This window comes from Poecilia mexicana, unplaced genomic scaffold (genome assembly GCF_051168715.1).
Source record: "Poecilia mexicana isolate PSO_F unplaced genomic scaffold, ASM5116871v1 scaffold_11, whole genome shotgun sequence".
NCBI classification, from domain to species: domain Eukaryota; kingdom Metazoa; phylum Chordata; class Actinopteri; order Cyprinodontiformes; family Poeciliidae; genus Poecilia; species Poecilia mexicana.
Window position 1 is genome coordinate 3953384 of NW_028263380.1, and position 20730 is coordinate 3974113.

At 39.9% G+C, this 20730-nt stretch overlaps 2 protein-coding genes, 1 long non-coding RNA gene and 1 pseudogene across 4 annotated transcripts in view; 1 reads left to right on the forward strand and 3 right to left on the reverse strand.

Moving 5' to 3' along the window:
* The window catches only part of trappc9 (trafficking protein particle complex subunit 9), a 217169-nt gene that overhangs the window by 160899 nt on the left and 35540 nt on the right, over positions 1–20730 (forward strand). The window lies entirely within an intron of this gene.
* Positions 4905–7595, reverse strand: LOC148156364 (uncharacterized). Its single transcript, XR_015764603.1, has 2 exons — positions 5584–7595; positions 4905–5467 (listed from the first exon to the last, which is right to left on the reverse strand). It is a non-coding gene; the product is annotated as an uncharacterized LOC148156364 (long non-coding RNA).
* On the reverse strand, positions 9679–13964 carry LOC148156365 (uncharacterized). Its single transcript, XM_088009922.1, has 2 exons — positions 9833–13964; positions 9679–9693 (listed from the first exon to the last, which is right to left on the reverse strand). Exons 1-2 carry the CDS (start codon positions 13763–13765, stop codon positions 9679–9681), a joined length of 3948 nt encoding a protein of 1315 aa, XP_087866048.1. The 5' UTR covers positions 13766–13964.
* On the reverse strand, positions 13831–19253 carry LOC106923975 (uncharacterized; annotated as a pseudogene).

A 20730-nucleotide genomic window follows, 5' to 3' on the forward strand; every position in this document is an offset into this window, starting at 1 on the left:
ATTCATCTTCAGTGAGTTTAATAGATTAATTAAACTCACCTTGCCACCTAACCTGTCACGCTTTGGGTTTGAAAATACGGGAAATGCCGCCTGGAGTGGGAAGAGAGGGCGAATGAACGAACGTAAGATGGGGTGGAGGGGAGGAAATAGACCAGCGGACTGACGAACCATTAGACCGGGGGACGAACACGGGGGGAAGCAATACGGGATATTTACCACACCTTCACTGGTCACACTCAGAAACTCATCTACCAGCCATGTACGATGCGCTGCGCCACCCGTTTCTTCAGACCGGGATATGAAATTTATTGTGCGGTTCGTCGGTAAAGCTACATTTACACGGTAAGCATCAGCTACTCAGTCGCCCGCCCTGTTCAGGCTATCCGCTCACCTCAGCGCTCTTCCTGCCGTTCGCTTTCAACCAGCAGCCCCGGAGGAGAAATGCTGCCGTACTCCAGGCATTCCCCAGTCATTTTAAGGATGCTTATTGGTTCCCCAAAAACGATAAAAAGTCGGGCATTATCATCAATCAATAAAATCCCCACGGGCCAATCTTGAAGATTGGACTTTATGCCGCTGAGACTTAGCTTTTGTCAACAACTCAGAGGCGGAAGTGAGAGCTCCGCGCAACGCAAATGAAGTCCCGGCCGGAACACGGTGCGCTAACTAATAAAACATAAATTAACGAAGCTTCGAGGCAGGTAAATTTTCCTCGAGGAATTTTAGTAATCGAGGTACTCGAATCATTCGAGGAATCGTTTCAGCCCCACTGCATACATATCCCAAGCTCAGGACGCGCACCGTCCCCGGTGAGGTTTCTGTTTGTTCATTATCAATTCACAACCTAAAATGCCTGACTGATGCTATAAACAAAACTAAATAAAGGAATGGGTTAAACGCTGGAGTTGCCTGTGTCTTAAACCTTGACCGTCTTTGGGACCCCAGCCACTGTATCGCGATGAAAAAATACGCCCGGCTGCAGCCTGGTTTACTTCTGGCCGTGCATTCCAAACATCTGATGGAATATTTTACCCATTTTGCGAGAGCGCTCACGAAAACACATGAATAATGCAACAGCACTCAGTGGCTGTGGTGGACCTTAATGAGATTTCTTTTTGGGGAACATTTTAGCTTACAGAGTCATGCTGGGTGAGAGGAGAATATGTCAGGTGAGCCAGACCGAGGAGTTTCAGGAAACTCTTGGTTTAATTCAGATCATTCATGATGTGATCACACAGCCAAGTGGAGGAACTGTGATGAACAGACTTTTTGTTTTTTTATGCTTACAAGTCCTTGTGTAGAATTTCCATGAAGCCGTGTAATTCCAAATTCATAGCTGTGTTACGACTCAGAGCAGTACAGCAAAGTATGTGTTTTCTTGATATGTTCAACTTTCTGCTTGAAGTTTGGTGACTTCTGTGTAAAAACAACTTTTAGGTTTTATTATCAGCATAGAGTTATTGGATTGGAAATCTGGTAAACATGAATAAACTCCACTTCAGTCAGTTTATTGTCTTGCTTTAATATTTTTGTATCTTTTGATTAAAAAAACACCGATTAGTCAACTTTAGCTCTGATTTTTCATTCACAAACTTTTTCCAAGTCATAAACTTTTTGGAGCTTTGCATCGTGATATTAAAGTAAAGCTTTGAATGTTGACTTGCAACATTCAAATACCAATCAAATATATTTAAGCTTCTGATTCTGAAGACATTAATACATTAATCTGACATGGTTTCTTTGTCAATATTTTGATATTTAGCAAGTAAAAATATTTTTGGTGATTGTAACCGACCTAAAACAAGAGATGTTTGACCTGATTTAATTTCAGACAGTGAGAAGACAAAAGGTCCAAGTCCTTTTAATTGAAACCTCTGGTTTCAACTGCGTATATTTACACAAACACACATGCATATATATATATATATATATATATATATATATATATATATATATATATCTCCATAAGGCTATATAAATATATTAAAAAAACATTGTGTCGGGGTAAAACTGTTCAAGTAACTCGCACTCTGTTAGATTTCTTGGCTTTGAGGTGTACAAAAAATGTTCAATTTAATAAACTAAAACTAAACACAGTCAAAGAAGTTCAGATTATATCACATCCCACTGAAAATATTAAATAAAATGTGGCAGACAACACTCATGAATCTCTAGGAGTTACACTCTGTAAAAGCGAGGTGGTGAATATTAAAAGTCGAAGCATGATGGACACATATTTTGCTCTCTACTCCTGACATGGATGAAACAGGTCATTTTTACTGGCCACTGGTCTCTGCTTTGGTCTGTGGTACTATAGTATCTTCATCTCATCATTTTCTCTTAAAATACTTAACGTTAGAGTTGAATGAAAGTACAGAACATACTTTTTGTTTGTATAAGTAACATCTTTCGACATAAAGTGAAACTCAGTTGCTTGTCCACTAACACCAAACTATAAATCAGCTAATAAAGGTTATTGTCCTTGATCTACTTTGCCTTATCTGTTTGTGAATACAGGAGACAGAAACTGTTATCCAGATAATTGTACAGCTGTGAAATTGGCAAAGACATTATTCATTTTGTTTGTCATCTCTTACGCCTGCAGACTGAGAGGTTACAAGGCGCCACTAATAAACTATACAATGTACTTTGACTGAAGGGCCCGCACTGGCACTTTCAAAGCATTTCACCTTGATGAACCCACTTTAATTTAGTTTTTCTCTCTAATTTGTCACATTCAGTTGAACACGGAACATTGAATTGACTCGTCGGCCCTCAAGAGCTACAATTTACCCAGTGTTATTGTTGGACCTTGTTAAATATAGTGTTCTGAAATTTGTTTGGCCTTTGAAAACAATTTGAAACGCTAGTCGAAATGCCAGCAGAAATAGGTAAATGCATTACGTGATTATTCGATTTTTTTTTGTTTTTGTCGTTGCTGCTGCTTCTCATGATCTAGCTTTTTTATTTGTCAAAACAGTGATAGAAAGGTACTAAGCTGTTCAGGAAGATTTTCACATTACATTTCTGTATCAGTTGAACAAAAACTCTAAATATAATTTAGACGTCTGCTTCACAGACACAAAACGAAAACTTAAATGTTTATTTCTGGCACATTTTCCTGTTTCTTCTCCATACCTTTGTAAATCCTGTAATAGACGGTGATTGGGGGGGAAATGTATCCCTGACTATCAGTACTGCCATTGTAAATCTACCCATAAGGCAACCATTTTTTTGTGTATGAATTTATTAGTCTGTCTCATTGCTTTAGAGACAAGCACAAATATTACTTTCCATCACCAGGCTTCACGGTTGAAATGTTGGATTTTCGCAAAGTATGACGGTGTGTACTGTGGCCAAATGTCAGTACTTTGGTTTCATCCACCAAATGGACGTCCATTCCACCTCATCAGAAACAATGGCTCATCAGCCCAAGTACTGAGTTTATAGAAATAAATTCATTTTCAGAAGTTTGGCATTTCAGTTTGATATCCTTTTATGTTGATCAAGTCAGGTCAAGGTTCCTTGTGTAGCATATATTTCAGCAACAAGGCAGTTCGTAGTGCTTTATGACCTATAAAAATGACAGTCATCAACTAGAAAATTCCGCAGAAATTTTAAGGGGCATGCCAAAGTGTGCCCGTCGGTTTTTAATCAAGCGTTCTGATGCAAAAAATTAGCATTAATGCTAAAGAAAGCTGCAATGTAAAAGAAGCCCTGCTTTTGTCTGTGTTCTGTTGCTATAGTGACCAAGCCTCTCTATCAGCTGTGAGAGAGACACACAGGTGGAGAAACAATTCTATCTGTTTGAGCCAGCCAGTTTCACTCCAAAAAGCTGTCCGAACAACTCCTTTCCATTCGGGAACCGTGATGCGTATTCGAAAACCGAAAGTGTGCCAAAGTGTGCCCGTCAGTTTGGACCCAGCATTCCGATGCTAAAAATTAGCTTTGATGCTAAAGACGTCAACAACCTGTGGAGTCAGAAGCATGTGGACTAAGCTGTACTTGTTTCATTAAGTGTGTTAAAATTAATGCATAAGCTAAAATGAGCCAAAATGCTAATGTTAGTGTGGGGTATCATTAGCATGTTGTCTGTCATTGACTTACTCCATTCAGCAAGTAGTTCTAAATGCCAGCTCAGCCCTCTGTAATAATTGTGTTGCACCATGGTAGAACACTGCAGCTGTCATGCAAGTCAGACACAGGGATAGACAAAATTCTATCTCTTTAAACCAATCACTTTTCCTGAAAACCATTTGAAGCCTATGATATTAAATATTATTAAAATTAATTTACAATCATATGTAATATATAAAATTAAATAATATGAATTAATCTAATATTTTATTATTCATATAATATTAGTTCAATAATATGAAACAATATTATTTAATTTCTCTTTGAAATCAACAAAATATTTTTAAATGTATACATCAGTAAATATGGTGACTGAAGTCAATGGACTTCCGACTGTGACAAATAAAATTTTAATTAAAAAAACACACAAACAACAGATCACAGTTTAAATATATATATATTGAACTTTTGTTAAAGATTTCTACAAACTTTTTACATGTAAAGATTACAATTAACAAAAATTACAACATTTAAAGAATACAACAAATTTAATTGAAAATTTGATGCCTCTGCAATACAAAAAAATATTTATTTTTTTTCCTGCTTTACATGTGTCCTGTCTGGCCCTGTGGCACTCAGGGTTTTTGTCTGAGTGTCAAAGTGAGGCCCAACAGTTTTACTTTCACAAGCGAAACATTATGGCTTTTGCCATGATGATCCACTTGTTATAAAAATGAAACTATTATAAACGTATAGATATATGAAAACATATTTGAAACTACAAACAATTGCTTTATGCCTCTTTTTAAGCTACTTGATTTAACTAATTTCTATTTTCAGACATCCAATCTAATTTTACATATTGCAGTTTCTACAGTACAAATGAAAGTATTTTAATATATACATACATGAAGAACTATTTGAAACTATATATAAAAAAACTCCTATAGGTCTTCTCCAAAGCTCTTTTATTTGGCCAAGTAGTTCTTCGGCATCCAATCTGGAGTGACGCATCACAGACTCTGTAGTAAAAAAAAAAAAAGAGACAAAAAAACGAATTAATATACATGACATTTTTAAACATCTATTTGATTTATGAATGAATAAAGTAAAAATTAAACTTTGTTTAAACAAAGGTTTCAGAATGATTAACCAACGTCACCCAAGAAAAAAAGAGCATATATCCACTGGATTCCTCCTATCAAACCTAGATATACAACATCAATCTCAAGTTAAAATAAACAAAATCTGCAAATAAATTAGCCTTAATTAGTTATGTACTTATCTGGTCATATTGCACCACCTGGGACATCTAAAGAAACAAGAACTTCATCTTCTCCTCAGATTGGGTGAGGGTCCAAGTCCATGAGGTAGGGGAGGGTGTCCTGGACTAAAAATACACAGTCATTCCATCAATAGACAGCTAGTATCAACAACAACGAAAAAAGTAACTACTTTTAAGGTTGCTACAATTTAGATACATTTGCTACATTTCATGGGCCGCACCTCCAGGTCTCGTTTCCTCTCTCTCTTCTTGGGCAGCCTCAAAGGATCGTTTTGCTTGGAACTACCTGCAAAACAACCTGCTAAAACAGACTAAAACTGGGAGAAAAAAGCGTTAAATCCACCAAAACCAGACAAATTCTCACCATATGGAGGGAGTCTAATAGGATAAATGTGCGTTTAAGTTTTGTTCCGCTAGTGAAGTGAAGGTAACCACTAGGAGGCTGTAGCAGTAAAAAGTGCAGTGTTATTGGGGAGCGATGAAAAAAGGAGAGCTATAATTAAATAACGCAAATGGTGAATAAAAAAGGAGTTTCGCAAAAAAAATTATGACAGAAGGGCAACAGTTACTCTAACTGGATTAGAAAAATAAGGAAAAGTCTGGGCCACATTGAAGACCTATTTAAAACTATTTTAATTTCAAAATAGAACAGAATATACATGTAGTAGCTGATTGTTTTATCTACTTCTTCCTGGTGCAATATTTCCAGCAACTCCTCTGACAGAGAACCGATAAGTGTTTCAAGATCAGCCACTTTCGTATTCTCAAAGCTCAAAAACTTTCATGTGCACGTCCAAAACCTATCTAAGAAGCCTCCTTTCTATGGAACTAAATAAGTACTGAAAAGATTCAAAGTGTACAAGAATATTTGGATGCCTACAACAAAATCCACAAGCATACACTATAATTCACAAATGTGCACAATGAATAAATATATATCAAACCCACTGCAACAATGATAAAGAAAAACAATCCACACTGCTTTCTGATTGTCAGATGTATGAAAGACACAGTCAGATAAAGTGACATTAAAAATGAAATGAGATCTTAACATTTTCTCCAAAAAGAATCCCATGCTATGAATTCAGGGTTAAGATGTACAGTGCATACAAAGTAATTATACCCCTTGAACTATTCCATATTGTTACATTACAACCACAAATATATTTCCCCAGAATGCAATATGAAAGACCAAAACAAATACCCATTATGATGAGTGAGATACAAAAGAAAAAGTGTAATACTTTTGATTGTCGATTGTTTCATCATACAAAGTAGATTTGGGATTTCAAATTCAATAAAGTAGGTTTATTTTAGGGCTTTTCTTAGAGCGGGTCATTTTTGACCCGTAGGACAAACAGAGTGTTATGATCGCACCAGGGTTAAATACTTGTTCACCCCAATGCATTTTTACATTTGTGCTTTTAATGTGATAAAATATGAAAAACTTCAAGGGGCATGACTACTTTTGCAATCCACTATAGAAGCAGCTTATACTAAAGCCAACACACAATATATAGGATTGTGGTAACTGTAGTAAGCCTGCAAGACACCCGACTGGACACAGCATTCTGGATGGGAGATGTAAAGGTGATCAAGAAGAGTACGTTTTTCTGTGGTTGGATCAGTGATAAGTTGCATAAAGCCTTTTGCTCTAAACAACTCATTGATGGATTTTTTCCCAGGAGGAATAAGGTCCTCATTGAAGTCTCCTAATATAACAGTGGGCTTAATATCCATTGAATTCAGGCCATCCAAGAGGTTTTGAAGATTTCTTAAAAATGTTCCAAGATCATAACTTGGTGGCCTGTAAACGGTCGCGATGAGGGCTGTGATTGGGGAGTCCACTTTGACAACGTTGAATTCAAGATCTGTAACCTCGTTAAAGAATCTTCGTTCCTGCGGTTGGAGAAGACTCCGGCAGTAAGTCGCTACTCCCCCACCCTCTTTGGTAGCAATGTCGACTCTGTTTGAGTAGGAGACATGTCTGTTCCGTGAAAAGAAACAATAGCCCTCCATTTGGCAAGAAGCTGGAACAGAAGATCCAAATAAATGAGTCTCCGTTAGGCATAAGATATCTGCCAACATAAGTTCATGATGTTGTTTCATGTCCTCAGAATGACAGACAAGACCTTCGACATTGTGGTGGACAATTGTTAATGTTGCACCCTGATGACCCGACTGAAAATGCAAGAGTGGTCTGGTGTGCAAGAACGATGCTGGTCTCATTGATTCCAAAGCCACTCTGATGTTTTCATCAGCATAGATCTTACGTTCATCGAAATCAATGATTTTAAGTCCTTCCAGGGAAGTTGTGCGACTGAGGGCCACATATGCCATTCCAGGTTCAAAAATACGCTTCAAGGAGACTACCGCAGACTTCATCGTCATCCCTTGCACTTTATGTGCTGTACATCCAAAGGCCAACTTTATTGGAAATTGCCGTCGTACCACTCCTTTTACACTAGTCTGTTCCTCAAATCTCTCAATGTAAACAAAGCCGTCTGGTTTACCTTGAATCTTTTTTGTGCGTCCAGCTGTGGGATTATCTAATTTGAGTCCAATTAACTTTACACTAGTCTTTCCATCTTTGGTACTGGTGACAATATCAGCAATGGTGCCAAATGTCCCATTGACAAGACCATCCTCTACATCCAAGTTCCTTATAATCATTACTCTAAACCCCAAACCAGCCTGTATGCTGTTAGACAAATCTCGTTTGTTGCCCGCTATGCAACAGCCCAGGTTAATCATGTTTCCTGTCTTTGTAACTCTTTTGTAGTCCTCTGCCTGAATGTCAACTGTTACTGCACCGAAAGAGGCCACAACTGCTGCATTATGGTTGTCCACCTGTTTATTTGTTGCAAAAATGTGCAGGACATCCATTGGACACTCTTTGGGGTCAGTAACAGCTTGGATCAAAAGAGACCTGTCATCCTCACTGAGCAAATCCGCTTTACCTTTAACTCTAATCCGGTTCAGGAGTTCTGCAAATGCTCTGTCGTCTTTCTGCCGCATGATTTCTGTTAGGCTGATCATCTGGAAATTCTCATTCCAGAAATCAAGCATGCCATCCTCCGCGACACAAAGAGGTTTTGCTCTTCCAAGGGGGGGCAATTGGAAGAAGTCCCCCACAGCCAGAACAGAGACCCCACCCATGAACCTGTTGTTCCCCTTGATTTGTTGAAATCTCCAGTGAACATATGCAAGTAGGTCTTTGGAGACCATGGAGATTTCATCAATGATTAAGATTTCCACATTAGAAAGAACTGCCCGCACTTCATCCAATGAATTTCCAAGTCCCTTGTACGGTGGTTTTAAACTCTTGGGCAGCTTCAAGATGGAATGTAAAGTCTTCCCCGATATGTTGTACGCTGCAGTACCAGTAAAAGCTGTGAGGAGCACAGTGGGCTTGGACATGTCACCAATATCAAGAAGTCTAGGAAGCTGGCGCAAGAGCTTGGTTGCCTCCTGGTAAACGCATTTGATGACATGAGATTTACCACAGCCAGCTCCTCCCGTCAAGAAATAAAAGAATGGTTCTGGGTCGTCACCCCAGACGCGCTTCAGGCACCAATCGCGAATGGCGTAAAAGACAGACGCTTGAGTCTCATTTAAACTCCTGTACATTTGTCTGATGAAATCAGGGCTCAATTTAGGAGCTTCAATTTTTGGCATGTCTCCACTGTTGACATCAATTTCGTAATCTGGAATAGGGTCTTGTTGTTCTTCTTCTTCTTCCATTGGTGGTCTTTCAGCAGCGCATTCCAAACGGTCCAACTCAACCTCGGGCGCAAAAGTGTTCCAAGCGTTACGAACCGGGCCTTGCTTTTTCAGTTCTTCCATAATCTTGTCAATTTTCTTACCTTGCCCTTCATACCTTTTCCGGTTGAAATCCACATACTGTTTTACCTGATACCTACCTCGGGAACCATTTTTGTAAAAGGCTTCATAGGTTGTGTGTTCCTCGTTTCTAAGGTCCTCATCTCTTCTGTGTGGAAAATACAACTTCAGAAGTCGTCTGTAAAACTTTTCGGGGGTTTTTTTCTCAGAGAAACGAGTAAATCTAATGACTGCAGGTTTGCCCATAGTTCTTTTCTGGATGTATCCTGCATCATTAAGGAGGGGAATTGCATTTGGCCCTTCAATTTGTCTACCATATAGAACCCTGTATTCTGACGCAAATTCTGCCAGGCACATGTGTTCAAATTCCAATGTTTGCGGTCGGTTGAGGTATTTTTCCGGTAATCCTGTCATCCAAACATCCTCCTCATCTGGGGACATGTTCATGAGTTTACTCATGGGAAGGCTCATTTTCATACCGTCTTCATCTGTTTGAAGAAAAAGGACACTGCGCGAGGACTTTTTGAGAGGTAGGCTACAAGTGCGCGCAACCGATTCTTGAGCACTAACCTCTCTATGTTTTGAATAAGCCTGCATAATCTTTTTCATCTCATCGCGTTGGTTTACATTCGCTGTCTTTAAATCGTCAACAACAGATTTGAGGAACTGCGCCATTTCGTGCTCTGGCTTGGCTATGTACGACATCATGTACTCAATGCAGCTATACTCATCAAGCACATACTGAATGTCCATGTTGGCGTTCCATGCCCGCAGGAGATCAGGGTTGTACGCATTCACCCAGCTGTCTTTAGGATCACGTTTCATCATTACCACCATTCCAGAAGTGAGAGCGTCAACATGGCCATTGTACTCTGGTTTGGTCATGTTACAAGCCTGGAGTAACTCTTCCAAATCCCTGAAAGATGATTTCTCATCCTTCAGTAAATCCCTTATTGGTTTCAGTTTCTTTTTAGCCTCTCTTTGTAGGTTTGAGACAAATCTTGATCTGGATCTTTTGGACTTTCTCCTACCTTTTTGCTTTTCTAGCTTTGGTTTTTCGTCGTCATTTTCCAGATCAAAGTCGAATACAGGGACCGTGATTCTGGTGCGTTCCATTGGCAATTTGGGGAATCCAAATCGGCATTCAACATTACCTTTTTTGCAGGATTTTGAGTGCTTTTTGCTGTGCATTTGAACCTCTGTTACAATTTTGTGGAGCTCGGGATCTTTGGTCTCATCAGGCAACTGACAGGATATGTAACGATCTATGAACTTTATCACTTCATCGCAACATGAGGGGTCTTCCATTTCAGGTGTGTCCTTAACCCATATCACAGCATGTATATGGGGGGAACCCCTTGCCTGAAATTCCACGCGATAAAAGTAATCCTCAACTTCTCCAATGGGATGTGCAGGGGAAAGAATGAGGTCTCTAAACAGTGCGTCCACTCTCTTTTCAAACATTCGCATGACAGTGACAGGGTTGCTCCTAAGAATGTCACACTTTGCATTCCAGTCAAGTTCAGAAAAGGTTACCTGCTCTCCATGTTGACCTTTGATGGCCTCAATGACTTCTGGCCATCTCATTTCAGCAGCAGAGAAGGTGCAAAAGAAAGTGGGCTTTCCAAGTTGCCTCACCATGGCGTGCAAATCACGTAATCCTTTCTCCCAATAAGCGGGAGTTCCTCTTAAAGGTTGCATGAAACGGGTGGCCTCTTTGTTCTGGATTAGTTTTTCCAACTCATCTTTGTCCTGTAGCATTTTGCTAGAAATGTTTTTCCCATCTTTGGTGCTTGGTTTCCCTTTCCTTGTCTGAATGGACATACTATCATTGGCCATATTGGTTTCTGTGACAAACTGAGCAAAGAAAAGGTAACTCTGGTCTTTGGCAAACCGAGTATCTATTGAGAACAGACGCGCATTGAAATACATACTCGGTGAAAGTTTAACACGGCGGGATTCATCTAATGTGTTTACTCCAGTTGGGAAATGCACAGGATATGCCTTGGCTTCAAGTCTTGGAACACTGAAGGAGATGGGCTTGTTCCCCTGGGCTGGTGCAATGCTAAAAATTCCTTCTCCATAAGACAATACTTCCTGTGCTATGTCAGGAGGCTGCATGCAGGTGTCCAAGATCAGACCAGGTCGAAGTGCCTGATGCTCTGCCCCTATGTGGTCAGGTTGCTGGTCTGCTGCTGTATCCATTTCAGTCTCCTCTGCTTGTGTATCCAAGTCCTCAACTGGCTGGTCCTCCTGGAAACCCTCAAATGTGGCACTTTCATTTATACTTATGTCTTTGTAATCCGGATGACTCTGTTTAAGTTTCTCCAGTGCAGCTAAGACATTTTTCATGTTGACTGTGTAAAAGTATTGGTAACCTTTGTACTTTGTTTTCCTCTTCAGCTTCACCTGTAAAAGCTGGGCTTCCATACGGGGCCTCGGAAGACTGTTTACAACAGTTTCCATGTCAGAAGGAACACAGACAACTGCTCCATGTATTGCCCTTTGCTGTCCCTTGGGCAAGGAAACAATTTTTGCAAAAGGCAGAATTTTTGCAATCAATTGCCTTTCAAGTACATTCAACTCTGCAAGTTCGGTGGGAACAGGAGCCAAATGAAGGTTATTGGCAGCAGCAATCGATGGCATCTTTCCTCTACTTAGATGGCTGTCACACGTGTAGCAGATCCACTCTCCCATCCTCTCTTTGGGTACAGAACATGGGGTTGAGCAAGCAGATCCACACACATGGACATACATACCTGTTAGACAATCAGCTACTACATGCATATTCTTTGTATACTTATCTCTTTTACAGTGCTTGACTTGATTGGGGAAAAGAGCTCTGTGACACACAGTGCAAACATATGTGGGTCCGTTTTGAATGTTCTTATGAAAGTTTTGTATTGCAGCTTTCATTTCGTCACTCATCAGAGGGTGTGAAGTTTGAAGGTGGAAGCCTACGTTTCTTTTGTACTTCCTTCTAATTCGCAAAGCATGCTGCAGTGTGAAATTTTTGGAAAGTGCCTGTTTTGATAGTCTACTTCTTCTATTGTCAGCACATTTTTTATTATGTTTGACCCGATAACCAGGCTCACTATGATACTTCGCCTTCCTATATTCACACATTGTTTTTTTGTGTTGGCTTCTGAAGTCTGGATTGTTTCTGAACCGATTCCTGATATATGATTTTTGTCTGCTCCTAAAAACAGGATCATCTCTGAACCGATTCCTGATGTATGATTTCTGTCTGCTCCTAAAAACAGGATCATCTCTGAAACGATTCCTGATGTATGATTTTTGTCTGCTTCTAAAGACAGGATCATCTCTGAACCGATTCCTGATGTATGATTTTTGTCTGCTTCTAAAGATAGGATCATCTCTAAACCTTTTCCTTATATACTCAGCCATGTAGTCTTTATGAGTGGCTCTGAAGCTGTGGACAAAGTTGAATCTGTTTTTAAAGTAATTTATTTTTCTCTGCCGGAAAGACGCATCTGCCCTGTATCTATTTTTGAACTGGTCCTTTCTCTGTGCTTGTTGAAGAATGTATGTTTCTTTTACGGCTTGTAGCTTTTTTGTCCTAAATGTTTGAGATTTCAGATATCTTTCTTTTTGCGATGAACTTTGTTTCACTTTATTTACTACATTCTGTCCCTGTTGCATTTTGACCCTGTTTTTAATTTTTCTTCTATTGGCTTTTGGCACTTTTGACACATTTTGAACAGTTGGAGCCTTTTCCTCTACTACATTTGCAATTTCCCTAAGCCAAGGAGGCATTTCCTCTCCATCAGAGGTGCTCTCTAGTTTTCTATCAGTTGGACTTACTTGTGTGGCTACAGGTGAAATGTTCTGAAAAGCCACATCTTGAGAAGGGTCGTCATTATCCCTGACAAAACCTACTGGCACAAACTCATAGGTGGCATTGGGGCCGCGGTTTCGAAAGAGCTTCAGTAGATGGTTGACCATGTCAGACAGATTGCAGAAAGTCATCATTACTGCAGTTCCACTGGGGTGGGGCAGGCCTGCTGAATTTCTTGAATGGGAATCAAAAACTCCAAACCGACCGCTTCTGTCCCTGAAAACTGCAATGCACTCTGGAGTCACCAAGAGAAAAGCATGGGTGACATTTTCCGACAGACATTCCAGTTGCAGGGCAAGAGGCAAACCCAATTGTCGAGATCCTTGAGGGCTCCCGCTCTGAGCAAAAACATGGCCTACCCTCAAACCAGTGGTGTGTACTGCATAGATGTTCCTGTCTGTCAGTACATGGTCAGGCATTTCTTCAAACGTCAAGTGATTGTCATGAAATGTTCCATCACTAATCAGTTGCTGTTTAACACCGACATAAAGTTGGTCTCCTTTTTCAATCACTCTGTCAAGCAACACTGTGTCAAACTGCAACCCCTCGTTGTGGTAAGCTAAAAATGTGAGTGCCATGCATGTACACTGGTGATTACGGGAAAATGGACCATACCTCCTGTCGGCCTGGGAATGTGTAGCACTTACCAGCAGCACAGGTGGACCGCTGATCCCGGGTTCCAGCGCAGAAGCCTGTAACATTTAAAATAGAAAAATATAATTTTAGCATTTGTATAAATATTCACCTGATTACTATCTACTACCAATTAGGCCTGTTGTAAACAATTATTTGGTAATTGAGTAATCAATTATTCTGATGATAAATATATTAAGCAAAAGAAAATTTTGATAAACATAATGGAAACTAAATTCAATTTTTTTTTTATCATATTCAGTTTAATAAAAATAAGAAGACAGAAATAATAAAGCAGTACAATCAAAAAGTCAAAAACTGGAGAATACACATTCTTTAAATATATAAACTCACTCTGCACAGCCATTTGTAGCTTTTGTGCTCATGTGAGTGACAGGATCTTTGGCATCTTCATTATACACAGAACCATACATGCCAACATTGCACAAAACAGGTTGCACTCTTCCACTCATTTGTTGTGACTGAGATGGTAGGAAGGAGTTACCTGGCAGCTCCCATCCCGGACCTGGTCCTCCAGTGGCACGGAAGAGGACTCTGCGGGGGCCTCGACGTCCATCGGGGGGACCGGTCTCTGTGCCTGGCGACGAGCTGGCCTGGTGGTCTCTCTCGGCGCTCCCTCCATCTGTAAATCAACAGAAGCCCTCAACTCGGTGCAAAGTGCACTCATACATTTCATTATCTTAAAGTCTGTCATATATTTTCTGAAACAGTGTCATACCTGCTGCTCCACCGGACTCAGCTTGGAGGGATCAGAAACTGGACGACGCCTCGGACTCACCTTCTAATAAAAAATAAATATATATATATATATATTATATATATATATATATATAATCTTTAAAACCAATTGTGGCACATCAAAATCAAATAGTTATTTAAAAAAAAAACCAGAATAAAATACCTTCTTCCCCTTCGGAGAACATGTAGGTAGCGGAGCGTCACGGCCAGACGCAGGAACGATCCGGTCCATCTCCTCCAGCAACGCTGGGCTGAACCACACAGGATTCGGGGGGATGGAAGAGTCCAACAGGTCTCCCTATAAAATAAAAGAAATAGCTTAAAATAGATCCATTTGTACATTGAGGACACAACAAGTTTTGCTTTGAGATAAAGAAAAGCGTACCTGATGGTCAACCATCCTCCCAGTGGTGTGTGGACAGCCATCGCCACCCTGGACCTCACGCGATGTCTGTAAACATTGAAAAATCATTTTCAGTGGCAGCAAACCCTTTGGGTCCAGGGTATATTTATAGTCATTTTAAAGAAACTTTGATTTTACTTTTGAATTTCCTCCACAAAAATCATATTTATCCTTTATGTGACATTTTCTCAAGCACAATCTTAACGGTATAAAATTGAACTTTTTTTCTTATGGATTATTGCAAATATATAAGTTACATCAAATTCAAGTTGGAAAAATATCTATTTTTTCACTCACAAAGGTTTTCTACCTTAACTCCTGGAGTTCACCATGGCTTGAAGGTGCTTACTAGCTGCTGGAGGAGTGGCTCTACCTCACCCCCTGGTGATCGACTCCTTACAGCTGTGCAGCGCCGCCATTCCTCTGCTTGGATCTCTGAGTAGCTGCCTCTGACCCTACCATAACCTCATTTTACCCTTTATGCCTCCGATTCTCTAAATTTCTAATAAAAATGCCATCATTGCATCTCAATCTTCACTGTGCAGATTCTGGCTGCAAGTTTCCCTCTTTGTCTTCCAGTTAAAAAATCGCAAACTTACCTGCTGCGCATTTATTAGCTACATAATTCTTTACATACAATGAGTAGCTTGTGAGCGTGTTTACTCCAAATTTTTCTGGACTCATTTATACATTAATATATATAAGTGCACTCTTATTAATTTCTTTATTTATTTTATAAATATATGTAGTCAAATTTTTTAAACTACTTACAATATTGCTTATGGTTTCATTTGTATTAACTAATATTTACACCTTGGACGAACTACCTTTTCAGCAAATAAGCAATTTTCCCTTGGGCATCAGCAAAACATATTCTATTCTAAAAACAACATATTAATTATGAAGTGTGTGTGACAGATTTCTGTCACACCAATCAATATTACTATCTCACTGTTTTTGCCGTTACTCTGGTCCCGTTTGTCATAGTTGCTCTTTTCACAGCTACTTGCACAACTTTTCCCCATTTCTTGGCAACAAAATACAGCCCATAATTATTGTTTGAAGATGTGTGATTTTAAATAACAAAGGGATCTCATGTTGCATTTCATATATTACATTTGTAAGCTAATTTCTTTTCACATTCTCAAAATAGATGGTTTTTAACATTTACATGATCTTCTGAGAAAAGATAACTTAATTAGTTTAGCATAACTCCAGTTTTACTTGGCTTCAACACAATTAAAAAATGGGATGTAGTTTATAATCTGCACCTTAAACAAAAGTTGAAATGAAGACTCAGGGAGGTGGACACAAAACAGACATGTTAAAAAGACAAACATACAAACTCATGGACTTTTAAGAGTTAAACATGCAAAATTTTGCTTTAATCAACTAAGAATGTATCCAGTACCTTCCGGCCACCACGAACCACAGTCCAGTCGAAGGGGTCCGAACGACGCGGAGCAGCCACCTCACCAACCACGACCAGCCGGGGCAGGGGACGTCTCACCAGGGGGGGGGAAGCCGTCCCAGGAGGGGGAGGAGCCAACGTCACGGGAGCTGGAGATTTCGGTGCGCTTAACTCAAGTTGCGAGCAGACCGCCGCCTGAAGCAACTGAGCAAGGACCGTCATCCCAGGATGGTCGCTCAGGTGAACCTATAACAGTTAAACACATTTTATAAAATACAGTACGCCTAAATAATATTTTTTAAAATTACAAAAATCAATTTAACTTACGCCATCCCTGCTCCACAAGGCCAGGCTGCTCAAGGGGAAATGTTCAGTAACAGGCAGGTACCGAACATCTAGACAGAAAAAGAACAAAATGTCATTCTTAATGTCAGTCACACTTACAATGTAGTCATTGGTGATGAAGTAGATACGACAGGAAAAATAAGTCAGTTTTTCACATATCTGTGTATCAAAATCAACTTTAACAGGAGTTAACTGAAAACATATCTACGTTTTAATATTCTAATTTCAGTATTGATAACCATGCAGCACAAAACGTCATATCCACTTCACCATTCCAAAAAATATATAAAAACTAAAAGAAATTGGGATTACAATAGTCCCATACAATGTTAGTTTGCTGAAGTTTTAGTATAAACACAAACTGTGTACGTCACTTACTTCTCTGAGCAGCCACACGTCGATACTCCTGCCGCAGCAGCTGTTGCACACTTTCCTCCACGACAAGGCGTGGTGGAAAGTCCACAACGACCACCTGTAAATTTCAATCCAAATAAATGAACCAAGTTAACATACACCAATTTTTTTTTTTTTTTTTCAGATATATTTGATCATGAATAAATGCAGTGGATATTATACTTACATTAGCAGAGAGTGTGCAGACGGTAGCCAACAAACGGTCGAAGTCCCGTCCGGCCTCCACGAAGGTCCTGCTGGCGGTCAAGTTGTTGCTTGGAGCCAGAAGACAGATCACCTCGGGGGGCCGAGGCAGAAGTGTATTCTGGACTTCAAGCCGCAACTCTTCCGCAGAGGCTCCAGGGGATGCAAGCAACCCTAAGGAGAAGTCGCCCTTTGGCATGGTAGAATACCCATCCACAATAGCACGCAGATGAGAATCACCAACCAAAAGAGCAAACTGAAAAATAACAACAAACATTAAAGTTTATAATTGATTTTATCATCCAAACCAAGATTTGCGTATGAGATTGACAAAAAAAAAGTACCTTCTTCTCCAGAGCCTCGGCAGTAGGCAGAACCAACTTGCAGCTACGTCTGGTCACCCGGGAAGCTGGCCACGTCTCCACCCGATGGCGACGCCCCGTCCCACGGCCTGTTTAGACACATGCAATTATCAAGATTAGGCTTTCATGCCTCTGAAAATTTAACAAAACAACACAAATTTTATCCACATACGTGACCCAGGAGAGGTCGATGGCGCACGGGGCTCCTCCTGGCGCACCACGGCAGGCGACATCTACAAAAAAATTATTTAGAAAAATCTTTAGATCAACCACAAACATAACTGGATTAGGTTATTGTAAATAAATGATCCTGAACTTGTCATGAACTTACCTGGTCGGGCGAGCCACCCTCCAGCAGTCGCGATGTCTAAAGACATAAATGGAATGAGTAAAACAAATGACTTATCATCCAACAATAAGTTAGTAAAATGTAAAATGACAGCTATACCTTCTTCGGCGGAGACTGAGTGGGGTTCCAAGCCCGGGACGTGAGCGGTGGTGTCCCCGGCTGTAAACACAGAAACAATTATAATCATGCTTAAAGTGAAAACTACATGAAGAACTACTGTAAGAAAAAATAATTACTGCAATGTATAATTTATATACCTTGGCGACGTCCGGCACACTCTCCAGCTTCCTCCATCGCACCTTCGCCGCCTCCGAGCGTCGTCCTCTGCGTGGCATCCTGTAACACCACAGTAAAAAAGAAGACAACTGGGGGGGACAGGTGGTTATTTACAAATAAAAATCAAATAAAGTAATGTATATAAAATTAAACAGTGTTTGGAGCACTAGATCTAAGTGTGTTAGTGAATGTTAAAATGTGATGAAACTTATATGAATATGTATCGATGGATTAATAAAATGCTGAAGTGATGTAAAGATGAGCTTCGCAGCAAGTAGCAATGGGAAACCTCCAAATCGCACAGTCTCGCACAAGAGAAAAGCTGTAATGAGAAGAAAAATACATTTCAATTTAAAAAGGCTTATACAAATAACTAAAAAGACACATAACATTTTTTTCTTCAATACAATGATGAAGTTCAAATTCTTCTGACGTGCTACTTCTAAATCCAGTAATAGAATAAATTTAGTTTAATGAAGCTATCATCTACATACCACATGAGTGCGCTCAGCCTACGCACCTATGGTAATGTGCGTCAAAAACACCCGAAAGGCTTCGACTGCTTATGGTTAGCTTGACGAAACACGTCATGACGCGAAACACGTCACGACGCGCATCTACATAAACTTTCAAAGTAAACCAGACACCCTACACGCTCAATTCGAATCGGTGTGAACTCGCATTATGGATCTGCCCACTGCTGTGCTTCTAACACAAGCAAAAATAAAAACCGCACCCTCCCAGGTGAAAAAATATATCACACAATGCCGGTATATGACTATATATCAACTATAAAGATACGAATAAAATTACATGATAATTAAAAACACCACAGCACTTTATTATTTAGCGTCTTGTGGACATAAAAACATTTACCTTCCCGCCCATCAAGCTAGCAAGTACGCTATCAGAGCCACAATGAAATATTCCACAACAGTTAAACTTTTAAAATTCACCACCTTTCTCAAAGAACACATTAAATCTAACAATTGTAAGCAGTTACAATAATATTCTAATCAAATTAAAAATTAAAATATATTTTATGGAGAAAGCACAAACACATCTTACCTTGACCGTAGCAGACTCGGAAGCAGAGAGTTCCAGAAAGTTCCAGAAGCTTCAGGGGCTTGGTAATTCGTGTCAGCCAATCAGAGATTGACATTTTCCAGCGTGTATGACGTGTCCTTCAGCTGACCAGTCAGCTTGGCAAAACAACAATTTTAAAAAATGCAACCAAATAGCTTTTTTTAAACATAAGGAGCCTGTCAACACAGCTGGCTGGCAGTTTTACCACCTTACGTCACATGCCTAGATACAAGATGTTACATGTCAGCCAATCAGAGATTGACGACTTACTGGTCTGCTGACCAATAGACATAATATAAGGATAGACGCCTCATGGTCCGCTCTCGCCTATTGTCGCTGACGAGATTTAGGGATTTAGGCTTCGCAAGGCTGTCCACTAACCTGAGAGGAAAAAATTGCTAAAATGCTTATTTTAAGAAAATCTGATGTAAAGCTTATTTTAAGAAAGTCTGATGTAAATGTACAGCCTTGCTTTGCAAGGCTGTACATTTACATTTACATTTCAAGGAAGTGCACTAGTGGGTGGCAGTGAAATGCTAATGTTTGTGCTGATGCTTCAGCCTTGCTTCAGCCTTCAGGTTAGTGTACAGCCTTGCTTTGCAAGGCTGTACACTAACCTAAGAGGAAAAAATTGCTAAAATGCTTATTTTAAGAAAGTTTGATGTAAATGTACAGCCTTGCTTCGCAAGGCTGTACATTTACATTTACATTTCAAGGAAGTGCACTAGTGGGTGGCAGTGAAATGCTAATGTTTGTGCTGCTGTTAATGAACTGCCTTGCTGCGCAAGGCAGTTCACTATCCTGAGAAATAAAACATAAAAGAATAATATTTTTGCACCGCCTGCGGCGGTGCACTGACGTGTGGGGACTATGCAGACTTTTATTTTGAAACTTTCAGTAAGCTTCATTTGAAATGGCAACACTAATCCCATGTGTAACAGTGGATTGGTTAAACCAGTTATCTTACACAAAAATGAGCAAATACATGATGTAAAAATTATCAAGGCCTTTATTTTGAAAATTTTCAATAAGCTTCATTTGAAATGGTCACACTGATTTCATGTGTAATAGTGATCGGGTTAAATCAGTTATATGATGCTCAAAGCACAAGTAGTTCAGAATACCAGCCAACTCCTCCTCTGTAGTAACAAGCAGTTCCGCTATGTTGTAGTTCTGACATGCTGCTCAGGCCTCTGTTTTAACTGAGTCTTGGCCATAAATAGAACTACAGAGATGGCTGCCTTTCTCTGGATTCTGTTGCTATAGCGATTGGCCCTCAGCCAACTGCTGTGTGTGTGAGACAGAAAGCTGGGGAAGGATTTCTGTCTTTGAGACACCTATGAAATGCTAATGTTAATGAACTGCCTTGCTGTGCAAGGCAGTTCACTATCCTGAGAAAACAAATATAAAAAAAGATTTTTATTTTTGCACCGCTACGGCGGTGC